Raw genomic sequence first — 18388 nt, 5'->3', positions numbered from 1 at the left:
GGGCACTTTCAGTAGCGCTAGGCATTCGGCAGCATATATTGCGAAGTAACAAAGATGAATTCTTTACCAAAAATAGATGTTTTTATTGGATACCAACAACAGTGGGGGGTGACCCAATATGCAATTAAAAAACAGTACAACAAACACTTCTATGCCGTTAGTTTATTTCAGAGCTTAACAAAGGGAAGAAACATTCATGTCCAATTCAGTGCATTGTGGCTATACACGCGCTGACTTGTGAGAGCCACAGTTGCTGTAGGTGAAGCTGGGGTTGTCCTTACTGTCCCCGGTGTGGAGTGGTGCGGGTAGAGGGCAGGCCCTGATGTCATGTGGAGTATTGGTTAGTGTAGGGAGTTCTCAATGGAAAACTCCGTTTTGTCTGCGAGCCTGTGATTGTTGGACCTGTAGGTCTACAAGACTCGGCAGCATTCGTGAGGCACAAAGTGGGGTGATTTGAAGACCAAGAGAGGGAGACAGTGGCTCTGGATCTGAATCTCTGCGCTCGTGAGACCCTACTACGGCATCAAGGGTCAATGGTTGTGGTGCTGGGCCATCTTTCTCCGGCAGCAGCAATGAGGATGAAGGTGCAATGTGGCGTGAACTTAGGAAAGACGTTGGTATTGGTTCCCAGGTGTCTGCTTTGTGCTGATGGCTGCTGAAAGAAATTAGTGTCTGTAGTAAATCTGGAGGATTGGATGGGCAAGTGTATAAAAACAAGCCATTGTGTGATTACGAAATGCCCCACACCCTGTGTGCAAGGCTGCAGTTCCCAGCTGTAAAACTTCCCACTGTGGGTGGTAGGAAATGCCTCGTAAACGGAAACTGCTTTTGCCTCCCCAGAGATGGAGCGGTTCAGTCTTCTCATCTTGTGGGTGATGCGTTGTAGCAGGCCTAGAGCAGGAGGCTCGTCTGCTGAGATGGAGCTGCCGGAGATGAACAGGGATAACTGAAGGCAGTTTGACACCTCGGGGTGAGCGGGTGGATGGGAAGAGAGGTACGGTTCTGAGCGTGTCTTCTGTGGCGCAGGGAGGGCTCTCTGGTTAGAGAGGGGCAGGAGGGGAGGGGAGGATATCTCTGAGATCCTGGGAAGCCCATGGCTATTGAGGGACACATTTGTGGCTCAGTGATGGGTGACTGACATGCTCCATGAGCTATGATGCCAGTGCATAGCAGGGGGCTGACTGCAGAGATTTTCAGCTGTAACTATGAATTTCCAGCATTTCAGTGCACTGAGGTCGAACTTATTTTGTGGCCTTGTTAGTGCTGTTGATACTTGGTAGCTCAGGAAGGGTCCTGGAGAGAGACCTGCCTTCTCGTGGGACAGGATCAGCCACACTGCAGGTGTGAATGAGACGGTGCGAGACCTGGGCTAGTTAGTTTCATGGCACTTCGCCACTGCTGGGCTCCTTCGGGTTCAAGTGCTGGGTTCGTCTTTTCACAGAGCCCTTGTTAGGGCTAAACGCTCCATTGTTCAAACCAGGCCTGGGATCCAGGCCTTTTGCTCAGTGAGGGCCTGTGATGAGAATCGGGAGGGTTTTCAGACGTGGGCAGCCCAGCAGAGGCAGCTGTTTAGCAAAGCGTCTAGGAGAACGGCTTAACCTTACTTGACAAATGACTTTAAACTGGCTGGGGAATGACACTGTCACGGGGCCTGAAAACTGGCAGGGCTGGGGATGGACCACTGGAGTTGATGCAGAGTCCTGTCCAAACAGCTCAGTTCCTCTGGAAGAGGGGTGAACAGCATGTCAAATGTGCAATGGGCACTGAACTTTGGGGGGTGAGGAAAACCAGCGGGAACAGAGAACTAATGACCTGGCCACTGAAGTGCCTGGGACTGTCCTGGGGGTCACGCTGGGCAAACGGAACAGCTGGCACGAACGGGGTGTCATAATTTTGAGATGCAGACTGACTGGGGAAGGAGGCATTTGGAAAGCAGCAAAGGCTGAGAGGGCAGTCCCGGGGGGACAGCTGCAAGGGAGGTGCTTGGCGTGGGGGCTGCGCATGCAGCGGCTTCGGGACACAGCTCAAGGGGGGGCAGGGGTCCCCTTCTGTCCCGCTGAAGTGAGACTGTGCCTAGAACTGTGATCGCTTCTGGGCACCGTCATGCCCTGCAGGGATTCGGGGACAGTCAGCAGAACAGAGCGAAGAGCTGGAAGGAAAGATTGAAAACACAGCTGGGCAAAGCACCGCCGAATGCCTGTGTGTTTGAAGGGGCTAAGTGCCAAGGAGGGAGAGGCTGTCCAGTTCAGTACAAGGGGCTAGAACTAGGGCTAATGGGAAGAGAATGAGAGGGGAAGCTTGGGCTGACTGTCAGTGAGATATATCCATCTGCGACATGGATTCCCAAGGGACAGGAGAAAGCAATGGCGGACATGCTCTAGGGACCAGTCTTACCCTGACCCAGGAGATGAACTAGAGGGGACCCTAGATATCTCTGCCATCTTTGACTTCCAGTGTAGGATTGTTCCCCTATACCCTTCCTGGGGGCTCTGTCCAGTTGAGATTTACTCCACTTCCCTGGAAGGCCAGTAACTCCTGGTTAGGTGGTCTTCCTCCTTGGTGTATCAAAGGTGTCGATGTTTGTAGGAAGGTGCCCTCTGTCCATGCCTGGAGGCATCTTCAGCCCAGGTGCTACTCTAAGCCCAGAAGAGTTCAGCTGAGCTGGGCTAGTGACAATCACTCGTCTGCGCCAGCCAGCAAGCCCCTTGCGTCCAGCTCAGGTGCGCTTGGCATGTTTCCCATCACAAACCAGTTCCTAGAGAGCTGGCCATGCTGAGCGCTGGATTAGAAGACTCTGCTTTGAATCCCTGGGCCCAGGGCGCAGTGACGGGCAGAGTCACTAGGTTTGGGCTGGGGTTGCTAAGAGGGAGGGCGATGTTGGGGTGGGATCTGTTGGTAGCTCCATATTAGGGCTTGGATTGGTTTCTGCAGTGAACGTCCGGGGCTGGAGAGCCGCGGAGGAAAGTTCTGGGCTCCTTCCCAGCAGTCAGTCCGGTCCCTTGGGTCAGCGCTCTGTTCAGAAGGAATCTGAGGTGAATCACTCTTTCTCCAGTGTCTCCTGCTGAGGCGGGCACCTGGCATCCTGGCCTTTTGGGCTCTGGAGAACATCACTGGGAAAGATTTACAGCCTCGATTGCTGTAACTCTGAACCCCACTGCTGCTCCGAGGGAGTCTCCCAGGCTGAGGGGGCATCTTCGTATTGTCCTGTCAGGGCAGGTGGGCTGGGAGCTTCCGGGTTTCCGCAGCTTTTCCCGCACTCTCTGTGCGGGGCTAATGACCCAGGCCAGGCGTTCTGTCCGGGAGCGTTACTAACAAAGTTCATTTTTCCCTTCTCTCCCCTCCGCGCAGCCTGTGGTCCCGGGACCTTCAAGTCAAAGCAAGGGGAAGGTCTCTGCTCACCCTGCCCCCCCAATAGCCGGACGAGCTCTGGGGCAGCGATGCTTTGCACCTGTCGGAACGGCTTCTTCCGGGCAGATGCAGACTCCGCAGACAGTGCTTGCACCAGTAAGTCTATCCCTGTGTAGCGGACATCTTGGATCACTCAGACCCTGACCTTGGGGGACAGGATCGCGGTCCCAGTCTGCAGCAGTGTGGTTTGAGTTCTCCTCTGCTGGAGGAGTGGGGTGTCCTGGATAACCGTCTCGCTGTAAAGGATGAACAGCCAGATCGAGAGGCAGTGAATCCAGTCCTGAGAGCTGCAGGTCCAAAGGGCCACCTCCCCACAAATCCGGGTGTGGGCTGGGTTTGGGGGCTCCTCGGGGCGCTCTCCGCTCTGATGTGAGTGTCTCGTCCGCAGGCGTCCCATCCTCTCCTCTCAACGTCATCTCCAACGTGAACGAGACATCGCTGGTGCTGGAGTGGAGCGAGCCCCGGGACTCGGGGGGCCGGGACGACCTGCTGTACAACGTCATCTGCAAGAAGTGCAGCGTGGAGCGCCGGGTGTGCACGCGCTGCGACGACAACGTGGAGTTCGTGCCCCGCCAGCTCGGCCTGACGGACCGGCACATCTACATCAGCAACCTGATGGCGCACACCCAGTACACCTTCGAGATCCAGGCTGTGAACGGCGTGTCCAACAAGAGCCCCCACTCCCCCCAGTTCGCCTCCGTCAACATCACCACCAACCAGGCGGGTCAGTACAGACAGCTGCAGGCTGGAGCCGCTGCTGCCCGGGGAGAGGGTGCATCTCTGCTCTGCTCCTGTAATATCCCCAGTAACCAGAGCAGGGTTTCCTGCTGAAAGTCTCTCTGAGGCCATTGTCCTTTGTTCATGCCCTTTGTGCAGCGTTGCTGGCTCTAAGCTCCTGCATCTAATCCCCTGGGTGGCTACTTCTCTCTGTTTTTAAATCAGTGTCCCTGGAAGGAATGAGATCAGAACTCCTGCAAACAAAGATAGGGGGCTGACCTAGTGGATGCTCCTAGCTCTCTAATCCTGGCTCCAGAGACTCCCGGCTTGCAGGGGCAGATGGGCTTTCTCCCTTGTGGGCCTGGCTAAGGTCAGGACCCTCCCAAACCTTCAGAGCATGTGATGCGCTCTCTGCTTTCCCTCTCCACCTTCCCCTGCATTGGGCTCCGCTCCAATGCACTGGAAACCTACTGCTGCCACTCACTGAGCAGAATTCGTGGGCATCATCCCTGAGGCGGAGGAGGGTACCATGGAGAGCAGGAGGAGTGTGATCTTGGTCTCATCAGCAGTTGGTGGGATCTTTGCCCCGTTGGTTTAGTCTCAGCCATAGAAGACGGATGTGGGTTGGGGGACGTTGTGGGGGGCCCCGGGGATGAATTCAGTGATTGGCGACATGTTTCCACTGGCATGGGGCTGCGAATGCTGCGGCTTAACCTGGCCCATCCCTTCCTTCTGTTTTGCAGCCCCCTCGGCCGTTCCCAGAATTCAGCTGCACGGCAGTACTGGCAGCAGCATGATGCTGTCATGGACGCCCCCAGAGAGACCCAATGGGATCATCCTGGACTATGAAATCAAGTACTTTGAGAAGGTAAAGGAGAGCCCAGGCCACCCGCTCCCCAGCCCTGCTGCCTGCAGGACATGCATGGGCGGGTAATGGTGATAGAGGTAACCCCGGTGCAGGGGGTAGGATGGTGCTTGGGGTTGTGACAACCGCTGTAAGTGACCCTGATCTTCCTGCCCCACAGCAGGGTCAGAGTGACGGCATCGCGAACACTGTCACCAGCCAGCAGAACACAGTGCGGCTGGATGGGCTGACGGCCAACTCCCTGTATGTAGTGCAGGTTCGGGCCCGCACTGTGGCCGGCTATGGCCGGTACAGCCTCCCTGTGGAGTTCCAGACACCTGCAGAAGACGGTATGTGCTGGGACTGGAACCCCTTCCTGCTCCCATCCCACGCCCCGGCTCAGCCCCTTGTTCTGATCAGCCTCCCATGTCTCCCACAGGCTCCAGCGGGAAGAGCTTCCAGGAGCTGCCCCTGATCGTGGGTTCAGCCACTGCAGGCCTGGTCTTTGTCATCGCTGTGGTGGTGATTGCTATTGTCTGCTTCAGGTACCAGCTCTGGCGGGGAAAGCGTGTGAGCCCCAGGCTAGGAGTCCTGCAGGGCCTTGTCCCTGTTGCAGTGTTTGGGGTATCCCTCAGACTGTCTGTGTTTTAAGGCAAATACCCATCTGCATGCCGGGTTCTGGAGTGAAGGGGCCAGGCCTTCCAGACCCGGGGCCGCTCCACCACGTTGTGCAGTGTCCGCATGGGGTTCTAGCAGAACCCTTCCCACTGCACTAGAATAACCATCGCTCCAGGCCCGTCAGGCTCCATTGTCCTCTGCATGTGGTGCTAGATGGGTGTTAAGCCGGCAGGGGAGGATGTTCTGTCGAGGAACATCAGCTGAGCAGGTGCCCCTCCCAAACCTCATTGCTCCCACCTGGCCTCCCTGGGCAGCAGGTCTGCACCCATGGAGCATGGCAGTGAGTGTTCCTCCCCACGGCTTTGTTCTTCAGCAGTAAGAGGCCATCGGATGTAAACTGGGTTGTACGCGACTAGCAACCCGCCCCCAACCTGAGCCAGCCTTCAGCCTACCTTTACCACTGCAGCCCTCATTGGGCCTTCAGGTGGAGCTGGCTTCATGACACGCCCTGTGCCCCTGTGAGATCTCGCCCTGCCCGCTGCAAACCTTTCAGGGTCTCTGAGCCACTATGAATCAGGGCAGCCAAGCCCAGAGCAAATGTCCCCTCCAGCAGTTCATGCCTATGTCCCTGCTTCTAGGCTGAGGGTGACGATACAGGGAGAAGGGGAGGAAAGGCGCTGACCTTGACACCGTGCAGTGCTGGAGCGGGGCATCTGCTCCGCTGCTGGCTTGCGGACTTACCTGTGGCCCCCTCGGCACGCAGCAGGCATGGACTGTCCTGAAATGGCTCTTGTCTCCTTTGGGCAGGAAGCAGCGGAGCGGTACGGACTCGGAGTACACGGAGAAGCTGCAACAATACAGTGAGTGTGACCCCAGCCCCTAGTGCATGCTCCTGCCCCCAAGCCCTGCGTGCTGCAACAGTACGGGAGTGTGACCCGGCCCTTGCACCCCCGCGTGTGCAGGGCAGCGAGACTGGGATGATTTCCTTAGTTGTGGGGGCTTTGTGTCTGGTGCTAGAGTTCCTGGCCTGGGCCCCAGGATGTCCTATGACGCTGTAGGTCGGGCTGAGGGGTGTTGCTGGGACCGCGCCCTCCCACTGGGCCTGACTTGCTCTGCTCTCGCAGTCACTCCCGGGATGAAGGTTTACATCGACCCCTTCACCTACGAGGACCCCAACGAGGCAGTCCGGGAGTTTGCCAAAGAGATCGACATCTCCTGCGTCAAGATCGAGGAGGTGATTGGAGCAGGCAAGTCACCTGACGGGGCACGGCTCGTGTGGCAGGGCTGCCAGGGAGTTCTCGCTGTCCGTAACCGCTCCGCTGTTCTTCCCCTGCAGGGGAGTTCGGGGAGGTCTGCCGGGGCCGCCTGAAGCTGCCGGGCCGGCGGGAGATCTTCGTTGCCATCAAGACCCTAAAAGTGGGTTACACGGAGCGACAGCGGCGGGACTTCCTGAGCGAGGCCAGCATCATGGGGCAGTTTGACCATCCCAACATCATCCACCTGGAGGGCGTGGTGACCAAGAGCCGGCCAGTCATGATCGTCACGGAGTTCATGGAGAACTGCGCCCTGGACTCCTTCCTCCGGGTGAGGCCTGCTGCAATGCGGGGCAGGCTGTGCCCCAGGGGTGTGGGAGGACAGGAGGCTAGAATGGAATTGCTCCCCTTCCTCTCTCTCTCTCTCTGGCTGGGCAGCCCTCTGCTCTGCACTCATCGCTCCCGTCCTGTTCGGCTCTCACACGCCTTTGCTTCTCTGCATTTCACACTGATGCCCCCAGGGTTCGAACGTTGGGATGGGGAGGAGGGGCCCTGTTGGAGGAGCACGGTGGGCGGGAGGTAGGTGGCACCTTATGAAGAGAGTAATAGTGTGTTAGGGTCGTCCCCCCCCACATATACTCTTCCCTCTCCTGCGGTGGGAGTGTTAGAGGCTCAGCTAGCCAGAACCTCTAAGCAGGTTCATTGGCCCATTCTAGGGGGAGATCAGAACCCCTCCCCAAGCCCCCTGTGGAAGCAGGGAACGAAGGGCTCACCTTTGGGACCCCTCTGACCTCTCCCCAATGTCTGCCGGCAGCTGAATGACGGGCAGTTCACGGTGATCCAGCTGGTGGGGATGCTGCGCGGCATCGCGGCCGGCATGAAGTACCTGGCGGAGATGAACTACGTGCATCGCGACCTGGCCGCCCGCAACATCCTCGTCAACAGCAACCTGGTGTGCAAGGTGTCGGACTTCGGGCTCTCGCGCTTCTTGGAGGACGACCCCGCCGACCCCACCTACACCAGCTCGCTGGTATGTGAGATTCTTGTCGGCACCCCTCTGCCCGGCCGCAGAGGGCAGGGCCGCGGGGGCGCCCTGAGGTAGACACTAAATAATGGAATTAAGCGTCTCTCCCCACAGGGTGGTAAGATCCCGATCCGGTGGACGGCTCCGGAAGCCATCGCCTACCGCAAGTTCACCTCGGCCAGCGACGTGTGGAGTTACGGGATCGTCATGTGGGAGGTCATGTCCTATGGGGAGCGGCCCTACTGGGACATGTCCAACCAGGATGTAAGTGCGACCACGGGTGGGAGCCAGGCTCTGGTGGCGCCGGGGGGGGCTGGCCGCCTGGCTGACTCGCAGCCGCTCTGAGCGCGTGCGTGCCTGTGTGTCTTGGCAGGTGATTAACGCTGTGGAGCAGGATTACCGCTTGCCGCCGCCCATGGACTGCCCCACGGCGCTGCACCAGCTCATGCTGGACTGCTGGGTGCGTGACCGCAACCTACGGCCCAAGTTTGCACAGATAGTGAATACGCTGGACAAGCTCATCCGGAACGCAGCCAGCCTGAAGGTCATCGCCAGCGTCCAGTCTGGGTCAGTGCCCTCCCCTCCCTGCTCCGGTAGCGACCCCGCCAGGCCGCTCGTCCCTTTGCAGTGCAGGGAATGCTGGGGAATCTGCTTTGCATGGGCTGGAGCCAGGCATTGGCTGAGCTAGAACCTAGGGGGCTAGAGGTGGGGATCCAGGTGGAGACAGCGCCGGGGGGAACCCCATTATCCACCAGTGCCTGGCAGAGGTCTGTACCTACCCCAGCCCAACAGCACCCTGTGTCCTCCCCGCATTAACTCTGGGCTCGCTCTTATCCCCGCAGCGTGTCTCAGCCACTCCTGGACCGCACCGTGCCGGATTACACCACCTTCACCACCGTGGGCGACTGGCTCGACGCCATCAAAATGGGACGGTACAAGGAGAGCTTTGTCAACGCTGGATTTGCATCCTTCGACCTGGTGGCGCAGATGACAGCGGAGTGAGTGGGGCTGAAGGGGCTGGGAGCTGGGCCTGGTCACAGGGCACTGCTGGGAGGAAGAGCACTCAGCAGCTCTGAGGGCAGATGCCTCCTGCCTAAGAACAATGAAGTGTGCGCAAGTTTTCCGTCTTGGGCTGGGAAAGCTCTGTGATCAGTGTCCAGCACCTCTGCTCTTAGAATTAAGTAGCTTCTTAGGCCAGGTCTCAGAGCCCGCACTCCAGCCCTAAGCCAAATGTGTATGTGGCTCGTTTGAGGCCCACGAGCCGGAGTCAATCGACCTAGGCTCTGAGACTCGTTGCAGTGTAGTGGCCATGAGAAGTAGACGAAGATCAGTGCATGGCTGGGGGTGTAGGGGATTCATATGAAGCTGGGACGGGTGCAGACCCTGACTAGATTGTTGTTGTGTCTGGCCAGGAGGCCAAGTGGCATTAAAGGATTTCTGCTGCCGTGTTCTGGGCCCCTCTAAACACAGCTGGGGAATATCTGTCTGCTCCATCAGCCAGTGGTTAATGCTGCAGCGGAAATGCCCCTGCACAGGGCTCTCCAAGGAGTGTGTAGACTTGTTACGAGCTTTGCCTCCTCTTGTCCTTTCAGAGACCTGCTCAGGATAGGGGTGACACTCGCAGGACATCAAAAGAAGATCCTGAGCAGTATTCAGGACATGAGGCTGCAAATGAACCAGACCCTCCCGGTTCAGGTTTGACCACAGGAAATTCTGGGGCTGGAATGGACTGAGGGAATCTGTCAATAAGATTCTAGTTTGTGGTGCGACCCAGCTTCCTGTTTTCCCCTTTGCGTGGAGCTTCTCAGCCTCTGACAGTCACACGGGATGGGACACGCCTCCGTGAATCCAAGGCACTTGGGCCGAGAGGGAGACCAGCCTTGTGTTTGTGTTTGGAACAGAGCCGGCGATGCAGTCTTCATATTGAAGACAGATTATCGGATGAAGACTTCACCCCCTCTTCCTGCCCCATCTCCGCTGCACACAGCGCCGTGGGTTCAGGAGTTGTTCCGCTTCTTGGATTTCCTTAACCCCAAAGTCACAAACATTCTCCTCTCGCTACGCGCCTTTTGGAGACACTGCGGGCACTTTCCCGAGCTTGTGGCCTAGCGAGGGGGTTGTGGGGATACAAGCATACACAGCAGCTGCCCGACTGTGAAGGGCATGGAGCGGGGTCCGACCTGGCCTTCTCCTGTGCAGCCCCAGACAATCATGTCCCCCTGCTGCCCCCATACAGGGATCTGCACTGGAATGTGTCGGAAGGGGGGGGTATCGGTCCATTTGCCTCTGGACGCCGGAACCTGACCGCAGTGAGATTACTATGCAGGGAGTTGGACACACCAACTCCAGATCTCTCATCCCTCTTTGTTTTATGGCCGAATCTGGACTGCGGAGAAAGGCCATCAGCGCGAGTTTGCACAGGGACCAGGGGAGCAAAGGCAGCCTTGCTCCTGCTCAGCCAGAGTTCGGAGCGCCGTCAGGGAGGCCAGGCCGAGCTGGCTGCGGAGCCCGGCTTCTCCCCAGTCTCCTGTTTTATGCAGAAGGAGCGGGTCTTGTCAGAGCGCGACCATCTCCTGACGCACGCTGTGATTGCTGCCAAAAGACTCTCACTTCTGCTGCTTTGACTCTTCCTGGCCGCTCGGCTTGTCCCGAGCGAGGGGGGAGAGTCCCAGCGTAAGCGTGCGTGCATGTGTGCTGGCCAGCTGGGTGAGGGCATGGGCAGAATAAAGGCAATAAGAATTTTACTTGAGTTTCCTTCGCTCGCTTAGTCTCTGCCGCTGTACAGAACTCAAGAGACATGGAGCACAAGCCCATTCCTTCCTTTGTACAGGCGTAGTGCTCTTCCCCCCCTTCTGGAGCACGGGGCATGGTCCTTCCCTGCCCCCAGCCCTGTGCTCCGGCCCCTGGCTGTAAATATCACAGGGAGCTGGCAGAAGGGCTGGCTTCACTAGTATAACCCCCTTCCCTGCCAATCAGGCGTAGCTGTCCTGCCACCCGATGCCATGATGGTCATACAGGGTCTTAGCCACTTCCTCAGCTGTGTCCACAAACGCACCAGCTTCTCCCTGCCCTTCCCCTGCAATGCTTGCTAGGGAGCCTTGCCCTGTAGGAGTCCGTAAGGGCAAGGAGAAGGGTACTGTCCCCTGGCCGCAGAGGGAGTGGGGTGACCCTGCCTGAGGGCTAGCAGGAAGTGGGGCTTGGGTTTAGGGGTCACACAGGCGTGGCCATGAAGAGCTACATGCAGGGCACTATACGGTGCTGGTTTCTAACCCTCTCGGCCTGAACCGAACTGTGCAAAACAAACCTAGAGTCAAAGCCAGGCATGACCAGCCAAGCGGGTGCAGCCAGTGGGCTGGGAGCAGAGCCTCTGTTACCGGTGCCAGGAGCTCTGCCTGGGCCCAACCCCAAATTTGGAGAAACCGCCCAGGCTGGCTGGGCTTGTCTGACTTTCCTGGCTGCTGAGCCAGGCCCTGTTCTATCCTGTCTATTGGCCACTCTTGCTGATAGCCCTTCTAGACAGAAAAGGAGAGAGCTGTTAGAGACCATCTTCCCTCTTCTGCCCACCTTTGCTCTTCGCTGGAGAACTTCAGTCCTCCAGCATCCCAGCATTCCCTTGGGACTACTTAGCCCGGCGTAAGGAGGGGACAACTTGGGTGGAGTGCAGCAACTAGCTACGCCCGTGACTCAGCTATAAAATTCATGCCTGATCCTCCACCACCTCTAGGTTTGGAAGGATTCGATGTTTATCGGCAAATGTCAGTGAACTTCGATTTCACCGCGCACACGCAGACCAGTGGAAGAAATATTTCCATGGGTGATCATGGCAATTTACAGATAGATGCTGCTTGAGAACTCATTGGAGTTCGATTTAAGGGTATTGATGGCCTGTATTTTGACATGTGATGTTGACCCCTCCCCCCCTCCATAATTTCACCCAGCTGTGAAAATTTAAATTGATAAGTCAGTAAAAAGCTTCAAAAGAAACCTGGATATTATCAGTCCAAGTGACAACCAAAAACAAATCAAAATCTGCCCAGCCTGGACACCTCCCACATGGGACAGCTGCCAAGATCTCTTCTAGAGAAACACAGTGACTTCAAACAGCGGGAGGTGAAGTCGTTCAAGGCAAACGCCCTTCCTCAAGTGCTCCCTAGCAGGCTGAGCTGGAGCCAGCTACCTCTGTCCAAACACCATAGAAGGCTTGGAGTTGGGTATCTCCATGCCCTTTAAGGGGAGTCCTGTCTCTAGACCCCTCCACTCTGCTCTCCTAGCAGCCAGAACTTGGAGAACCCAAAGCTCATTTTTCCCAGTGTCGGGTGCCGCTGGCTGCTTGCCCATGCCTCTTACTGGGAGTGCCTGGGCTGCCGTTCATTCTGGGGCGGAGATGTCTGTCGCATCGTAACCTTGGCCTCTATTAGCTGCCTCGTTGCACTGTGGCGCCGCTGACTTGACGATCCCTGGGCCATCCTTGGGAGAGGAATGTCCCCCATAGCCTTCGAAAGCTCCGGGGATGGCATCAACACGTGCCGATGGAAACCTGGGTTTTCCTTGCTGCGGTTCAAGCCCATTTCTGCCTGGTGGGTCTCTGGAGCCTAGTGAGTACAACTGGGCTTGCTCCTCTCTGACATCCCTTGATGCATCTGTGGATGGTTCTCCTCCTACCAGTCTGAATCTCCTGCCTTTTCTCTCAGCTCTTCCTCAGATCCTAGCTTCCTGGAGACCCAGGCCAGAAGGAGCCAGTATCATCTTGTCCAGCCCGAATAATGCCAGGGAATCACCCTGGCACTCCTCAAACCTTAATCAGGTGTCACCATGCTCTGAACTCTCCTCAGTTTGTCCAGAACCGAATGCGAGGTTGAATAGCACCCTCAGTCCACCCTGTTGGGCTGGACAATCCCCTCCCTCCTCTTGTGTGTGACAGTCTGTCCTACAGCTCAACTAGGCAGTTCCATATTGGCAGTTCTTCCACGGCGGGACCAGCTCTCGCGCCAGGATCATGGCCTATTCTGCTTTATATGACTTCTGTTGCATGGCACTTTGTTCCGGGTTTTGTTTTATAGCCTGTTCCTTCACTCTATCAAGCTCAGGCTCTATTTTAATTCAGTCCTTCTGAGCATTTGGGATCCTTCCCGTCATCGTCAGCTGAGTTTCATTAGAGACCTTGCCTCTTAACCCTCCCGCTCACTGATGGAAATATTGCATAGCTTAGGTCTCAGCTCAGGGGGAGTCCTGGATTGCTCCTTGGGAGGGTGTAAGGGGTGGGAAAGGTTGTTCTGTTCCATTTTTGTACTGGTTCCTCTTCCGTGTGGCATGAAACAAATGTCCATTTAATTTTGCTTTGCTTTTCTAAAAACTCCTTCCAAAGCCCATTCGTGCCCTGAGGCTGGGCTCTGCAACTGCGACCACCGTTGCCGGGGGGAAGGCACCAAAGCCGGGGCCGAGCTTTGAAACGAGATCACTCCCTGTTTCACAGCCTGGCCCAGAGCAGGGCCTTGTCGGGGCGAGATGGGTCTGCCAATGAGTGGATACGCCCCTGGCTTAACGCCACCCAGTGCTGGGGGGCCCAGAGTTGCCTAGCAACAGGCTTCCCCGCAGCAGCTGTCAGCACATGGTATGGAGCGGGGCAAGCGGATCCTTTCCAAAATGGCGTGAAATGCGCCATGTGTGTTGGGCTCTCCCACAGCGCCGTCCCTGTCTGTCCAATCAGCGTCTTTGCCTGCCCAGGGAAGGAACTAGGCTCCTTTGTGGCCTGGTTTGTTTCTGACAAAGGCATCTTGCCTCTTTGTCCCTTTCCTCTGGGTGCTCGGCACCGACTCCTCCAGCCGTTCAGCAGTTGATTGGTCTCTTTCCCTGCACCTCCCTCAGAGCAGAGGCTGTTTGCCGCGTCCCACTCCTGCGAATGTGCCTGTCCTTGGAGTTCCCAGAAACAGCTGCCAGTGGCTTGGGGACCATGTTGCCTGGGGCCACCCTTCCAGTCAAGGGTGAATTGAGATGGAAACCGTTGATCCGCGTGATGGACCCACCCCCGGAGATGGACGCTAACAGCCTGGATACACATGGTATCTGAGCAGCGGGGAGCCCGCTATCTCGAATAGTGAACCGCCTCGGAGCCTGCACTCCAAGCGTGATGTGACAAAGCGAGCTCCGTTCTCCAGGCACACCGTGCTGTGCCCTTTTGGAGGTGGGGGGCCTGGGATCATGCAGCCCTCCTGAAGGGCAAAGTGGGGCAGACTTGAGGGGGGGGAACGCCTGCTGCAAAGCTGTGCCTCCCCCTGGCCCAGTCCCTCCCCAAGCACTGAGCCCTCAAAGTCAGCAGAGAGACAGTAGTGGGGAGGGGAGGGAGACAGGCCTCAGAAGAGATCTTCCTCTGTTTCATGGTGTCCCTTATTCCACCTTGAATGGCTCTCCCTTCCGGTGTGGGTGCCCTACACGGTCTCCCTGGTGCTCAGCCCACTTGCTGCCCTGGGTCCTGTCTTCACCGTGTGCCCCAGCTAACCAATATAAGTCTAATGCCTGGCCCTTTCCACAGAGAGGCCATCGCTGGCACCCACCCACACACCGCATCCTCCCACCACCGTGTTCCCCTGTGCCCGCTGCTGCGGTTCTCTGTGCACTTGGCTCAATCTCCAGCTCCAGCTCCTGGCATTTTAGCCCAATTCTCTGCAGCCCCACTGCTCTTCCCAGTCAGCCGCTCCCTGTCATGACTAGTGGGCTCATTCCGCCCACCTCTGGTCTTCTCTAGCCCCTGCCTTACCTCTTGAGCTTTCTTTTCTGGGGGGCCGTGTGCTGCCCTGTTCCCTGCAGAGCAAATGCACACTCCGCAGCCCTGACTGCTACAGTGATCTGTCAGAACTCGGTACTGTCTCTACTCCTCACTCTGCTCTGTCCGTCAGCCCTTTCTCTTATACAGTCGTCTCCTCTCCTCGCACCAAGTCTGCCCAGACCCCCGCGCCCCACCCCCCCAGTCCTGTACTCTGGTCACCTCTTCTCCTTCTGTCACTGCACGCTGTACCTCTGAGATCTGCATCTCTGCCTCATCCTCCCATGCCACCTCTGCGTGCGGGTCTGGCAATGAGTTCTGCCAGCTTGGTCCGGGCCACGGTTCAGATCCATTTATAGAACAAACACGGTGCGTCCTCAGTGCCCACCAGTTCTTGGTCCTCTCCGATTCTGAGCTTCACACTAGCTACGCTTGCTCCTGTTAAACTGAAGTTTGATTGGCGGCAGTCCTTGAAGAGTCAGACTCTCACCTGTACAACTGCAGCATTCCTGAACCCGAGCTTCGTATCCCAGCCCGCCCCCGGCCAGTCCTGTTTCAGCACAGCTTGGTTTGCACCTGGTGACGCTCGGGGGGGGTCTCCAGTCAGTGTGTCCCCCACCCCCCGATTGGTTCTCCTGTACTGTACCTGCCACCGTTTTTATATATTGAGATGTATTTAATGGTGAAAAAGGAAAAAAAAAACAAAAGAAAAAAAGAAACAAATGATGCAATCATGCATTTGTAGAAATATTTTTTAAAGAAATACTTTTTTCAATTAAATTATTTAAGAAATCTATGGAGCTCCTTGGTTTGTGTGTGTTTATTGGTCTCGGGGGAGACCAGCTAGTGGAGGGGGCTCCACATAAGGCCGCTCCCCAGGGAGCTGTGGTCCTGCTCTTCCTTGCTGTTTGCTATTCACTATCCCCGGTGTGCTGTCCCCATTTCAGCCAGTGTCTGCTGGATTCTTGCTTCCCAGCAAAAGGAGGTTGCTAGGAGAGAGACCTGCTGCTTGTTAGCAGGTGTCCCTGTACTCTCAATGGCTGTCTACACACTGGGCCATCCCTTCTCAGAACACCGTCTGCCCCATCTCCCAGCCCCAATCCTCTCTACTCATGCTATGCCCTGCACAACCTAATCACCTACGCTGGGGGCTTGCTGCAGGCCGAGGGGCAGCCTGTGGTGCTCCACATAAATGCCTTAGCAGTAGCTGGGAGCTGCATCTGTACAGCCCCAGAGAAGCTCTGTTTAATTAGGGAAAGTTTTAAAGCTGGGAAGTCCCCTAGCCTGGGATGTGGCTCCCAGTCCTGCGAGCAAGGGTGATCAGGCCTAGAGTCTGGCCGATAAGCCGGGGGCAAGGTCCCCCTTCTCTGCACTCCCCAGCTTTGTGTTACGCAGGCCCTTGGAAGGGGCTGCGGAGAAGCAATTTCTCGATACTGCAAGGATTTGGTTCCCAGAGCACCTTGTTCTGATGCTAAGAGCAGCTGCTAGGGGGTTTAGTCCTGAGCTCCAGCCCCACGGTGCTGCGTCAGTTGCATTCGGTAACCTGCAGTGGTTTTAAGTACAACCCCTGCTGTGGGTTGCTCCTCCCAGGGCCAGGCTTTGTAAAGGAGGGACAGGAAGAACAGGAGACTGGGGAAGTAAAATCCAGGCTGTGCTGTGCTGTGCTGCCATAGTAACCGATGAGCTGGACCCCCCAGAGTGACTGGGGCGGGGGGGGGGGGTGGGCTGGAAACTGAGGTATAAAGCAGCAAAGATGAGCTTTCAGCCCTAGCCCTTCTCCAGGCTTGCCACCCCAGCAGGTCTCTCTCTGGGGGTGAGTGGCTGAGAGGTCCCCCAGCACTGGCCCCAGCTCTCCATCACCTGGATACCTGCCAATGAGATAAAGGGGTAGGTGACACCAGAACCTGCCCTGCCACTTCCCACAGCTCTCCAAGGAAAGGCTTCTTAGCGGCTGTCCCTAATATACAGGCCCAGGAGCTGGTGTGCTGGTTCCTCTTGGGGCGGCCCAGGGCTGCTAGACCCATCTCCAGAAGCAGCTGCATTGAGCCGGACCCCTTGGCCCCTCCCTCTGCCTGGGCAGGGCAGCGTGGGAGAGAGGTTTGCTGATGCGTACCCCATGTCCGCTTCAAATCTTGGCTCCATGTTCTGCCGTCTCAGCCTGTTAATTCACCCATCCCTGGCCCCTCCACTCCTGCCTGGAGGGAGATTCCTTCGCTTGCTCCCCAGGGGAGGCGGAGGGGCCAGGCCCAGGGCACCCCATGCCCTGGGCGTGTCAGGGATGGGATGGCGGCAGCTGTGCAGAGGAGCAGGAAACATGGGCAGACGTGAGGGATGGGGGCTGGTCATGTGTGTTGGTCTCATGTCTCCTGGGGAGGTGGCCCCAGTGGCCACATGCAGGCTCCTGGGCAGCAGAACACCCCCATCCCCACCCCGTTCTGCTCCTGGCCTGCTCTCCTCACAGCCCATGCAAAGGGGCCTTTTGTGCTCCTGCTGTTCTCCCCCTTTTAATTCCTAACCAGGAGATTAAGGGGGAGACAAAGGATCCAATTGTTCCTGGGGCTGGAGAGAGCCTGGAGCTGCTGGAAAGTTCAGGCAGGAGCGGGAGCAGTGCCTATGTCTCCAAACAAACCAGAGGGAGGGGCCCCAAAGCCTCCTGCCCTGCACCCCACTAGCAGGAGGAGCTTCCACCTGCACTTGCAGGGGAGAGAAGGGGCTGCAAGATGTCCCTGGTGTGGGTGTAGCCTCCCCTCCTGCCTGGCGCCTGCTTATCGGCGTCCCGGAATGGGGCCTGGAGAGCTCGCCCACGGGTTTCCCTTTATTTTCATTCCCTGCTGCTGAAAGTGCAGCTCAATCCAAGCACAGCGTGTTACCTGGGCTGTGTCTGAGCCCCAGCCAGGTACCTGGGCCTGGAGCCAACCCAGCAAGTTACAGGGCTGGGCGAGCAGAGCTCACTGGAGCTGCCTGGCTGGTGGGGAGAGAGGAAAGATCTTGTGTTTTTATGGGGCTTTATTAACCTGCAACCTGGGAAGTGCCTGCCCAGCATTGCAATGCAGCCCCCTCTGGGATAGACAGTGGCTGCTGAGCAAGGCAGCAATCCAGTGTCTTGCTGTTGCAGAAGGCTTTAGCCAGGGCAGGGATTGGGGCTAACACCCCAGCTTTTGCAGACAGTGTCCTGGGATCTCGCATGGGTGAGCAAGACCGACCCACTGCCCCGAATATCAGGTCTAAAAGAGACCTGCCACCTGTCCCCTCTCATGCCTGGGGCCCCTCAGCACCAGGATCCCCCTGGCTAGCACCTCGCACGAAGCCTGTTTTCCTAGAATCAGAGATGCCACCCTGCCCTCCGAGCTCTGTGGCGAGCCCCAGCTGGGTAAACTAGCCAAGGGCCCTGCCTCTGGAGCAGTGGTGCTGTTTGCAGTTTGTGTCTCATTGCCCTGATGGCACCAGGCCGCAGGTGAAGACAGGCAGGAGGCGGGGGCCAGCTTGGGCAATGTTTAATCTGCTTGGAGTCCACATTGCTATCCTCTTAAAGGGACCGCCCCCTTCTGGGATGTGGCCTAGCGTCAGACAAGGCTTACAGGGCCTGTTGGGGATAGGAGGGAGCAGCCTTAAAGGCCCCCAAGTAACCACACACTAAGGCCTGTCCAGGTATTAGCTTCGTACCATGCCTGTAACTGGAGAGGGGCCAGAGCTGGCTACAAGCACAAGTTGTGGGTAGCCACGAGACACCTAGTTAATAAACAGAGGATCTTAGCCATGCACCA

The 18388-nt window shown here is 57.2% G+C and overlaps 1 protein-coding gene across 2 annotated transcripts in view; it reads left to right on the top strand.

Annotated features, from left to right (window-relative positions):
- Positions 1-15412, top strand: part of EPHB3 (EPH receptor B3) — a 54985-nt gene extending 39573 nt beyond the window's left edge. Inside the window, exons 4-16 of one of the 2 annotated variants that reach the window (XM_073359232.1) lie at positions 3349-3504; positions 3797-4132; positions 4869-4993; positions 5151-5319; positions 5409-5514; positions 6395-6447; positions 6712-6834; positions 6924-7171; positions 7655-7870; positions 7979-8128; positions 8238-8431; positions 8707-8862; positions 9457-15412. In XM_073359232.1, the coding sequence (XP_073215333.1) occupies positions 3349-3504; positions 3797-4132; positions 4869-4993; positions 5151-5319; positions 5409-5514; positions 6395-6447; positions 6712-6834; positions 6924-7171; positions 7655-7870; positions 7979-8128; positions 8238-8431; positions 8707-8862; positions 9457-9565 (2141 nt within the window). In that variant the 3' untranslated portion in view covers positions 9566-15412. Of the gene's footprint in view, positions 1-3348; positions 3505-3796; positions 4133-4868; positions 4994-5150; positions 5320-5408; positions 5515-6394; positions 6448-6711; positions 6835-6923; positions 7172-7654; positions 7871-7963; positions 8129-8237; positions 8432-8706; positions 8863-9456 lie in introns of both variants that reach the window. The other variant, XM_073359231.1, reaches the window with a different exon arrangement.
- The last annotated feature ends 2976 nt before the right edge of the window (positions 15413-18388 follow it).

This window comes from Lepidochelys kempii, chromosome 9 (assembly GCF_965140265.1).
Source record: "Lepidochelys kempii isolate rLepKem1 chromosome 9, rLepKem1.hap2, whole genome shotgun sequence".
Lineage (NCBI taxonomy): Eukaryota > Metazoa > Chordata > Testudines > Cheloniidae > Lepidochelys > Lepidochelys kempii.
The sequence above is the reverse complement of the archived record's forward strand: the minus strand, read 5'-3'. Positions and strand labels throughout refer to the sequence as shown.